Raw genomic sequence first — 1,857 nt, forward strand, 5'->3', positions numbered from 1 at the left:
TGACAGGTGAGAAGGTTAGGGTGACTTTGGACATTGACGTCCTTGGACCCTGAGTCTTCTCTCCTACTGTGTCCCTTGGGCTCCTTTGGACCTTGGGGATCAAAGGAAACTCCCCACTCCATGGACTTCCTTACCAAGTGCCTGCCACTCCCTCTGTGTGGGTAGTACCAAGCATTGGGGATTTCTGCCCCTCTGTGCCAGGCAGGGCTGGGGGACTCTGCCCCAGGGCCATTCAGGATGCCCCTGAACTGTGGGTTTACAGGGCACATCCACTGGCCCCTGCCTCCTTCCCCGCCTGGCTGCTGAGCACAGATGTTCATGTTTAAACAGGATTTACTTCCAGGGTGATTCCTGGGGCGGGTGTGGCCCAGGAGCCAGCTCCACTCCCAGGGCTGGGGCTGGCAGGAGAGCCCAGGGCCAGGCTGGGGTGGTGGCTCCCTGCACTCCCAGACCTTAGTTTTGGGACTTTCCTACCGAGAGGTACCGGCCCTGGGCTCCTTTCCAGTGGTGCCATTCCTGCTGCAGACACCCCTCATGCTCTTTGGGGGTGTCCCTTTCCAACTCGGTGCCCTCTTCTCCACGTGGAAACCTGCCCAACCAGCCACCTTGTGTGTTATGAGATGTTTCACTTCCTGTTTCTCATGGGCCCTGGCTTCAGGGGCCACAGAGCCACAGGTTGTACAATCAGCTAGTTGGCTTTTTCTTACTGAGCACCTGCTATGTGCCCTGCCTTGAGAAGGGCAAGGACTGAAGACAGGTATGCAGGTACCAGTGTGGTCCTGACTTTGATGAGGACCCAGAGAGCTGAGGGTACAACAGACATTCATTAATCACTGAGTCTGTGCCAGGCACTTCATCTGTTTCAGTCCTGGCTACCACCAAAGTCCTGGCCTTACTACCATCGTGTCTTGAGCTGTTGGCCTCAAGCAGTCCTCTTGCCTCAGTCTCTCAAAGTGCTGGGATTACAAGCATGAGCCACTGCACCTGACCTGCATTTTGCAAAGTAGGAAAGTATGGCACAGGTTGGTAAAGTGACCTCTTCAGGCTGACCACCTGGTAAGGGACAGAGCTGGTATTTGAATGCAGGTCTGTCTGAGGTGGAGTCTGCTATTAGCCATGACACTTGCTGTTGGTAAAGGATTGTGGGAATGAGTTGGCTTCTGGAAGACCCAAGCTCAACCTCACCCACTCCCCTGCCTTCTCCCCCCCACCACAGGAACATTTCAATTACTACTCACTGGACACTGCCCTTGGCCACCTTGTATTCTCACTCAAGTATGATGTCATTGGAGACCAAGAACACCTCCGGCTGCTGCTCAGGTAAGGGCAGAGAGGAGAGTCCTGAGAAGATTCTGCCCAGGAAAGAGGGCCGACATTTTATAATCTGAGAGCCTATCTCTTTTCACCCACTCTCCTAATTGGGCCCAGAGAGGGGCAGGGATTTGCCTGAGGTCACACAGCAAGCTAGTGCCCAAGTCAGGCCTATGGTCCTTGCTATGGTCTGCCCCCTCTGGCCTTACATCATGTGGAGGGGCTCCCATCCTCCTGTCCCACTGCCCAGCCCCTCACCATGTGACTTTCTCCTCCCAGGACCAAGTGCCGGACATACCACGATGTCATCCCCATCTCCTGCCTCACTGAGTTCCCCAACGTGGTCCAGATGGCAAAGGTGAGGCCTCTGCCCCCCTTAGCCTCCCTTTCTGATCCCATAGGTGGGCACACAATCAGGCTTCAGTGGCAGCCTTGTTTCTGTGGTCCTGCATCTCACATGTTCCGTCCATGTCCAAGGCTACTACATGTTCTCCTGATTGCCTGCCCTTTGCCTGTGCATTTTCTGTACTCTTTATAGCACCCTCA

At 54.9% G+C, this 1,857-nt stretch overlaps 1 protein-coding gene across 1 annotated transcript in view; it reads left to right on the forward strand.

Moving 5' to 3' along the window:
• The window catches only part of RAP1GAP (RAP1 GTPase activating protein), a 24,655-nt gene that overhangs the window by 7,280 nt on the left and 15,518 nt on the right, over positions 1-1,857 (forward strand). Inside the window, exons 6-7 of the mRNA XM_023509766.1 lie at positions 1,217-1,320; positions 1,591-1,669. Coding sequence (XP_023365534.1) covers positions 1,217-1,320; positions 1,591-1,669 — 183 coding nt within the window. The remainder of the gene's footprint in view (positions 1-1,216; positions 1,321-1,590; positions 1,670-1,857) is intronic.

Source organism: Otolemur garnettii, unplaced genomic scaffold (genome assembly GCF_000181295.1).
Source record: "Otolemur garnettii isolate 467f Iridium unplaced genomic scaffold, OtoGar3 scaffold00009, whole genome shotgun sequence".
Lineage (NCBI taxonomy): Eukaryota > Metazoa > Chordata > Mammalia > Primates > Galagidae > Otolemur > Otolemur garnettii.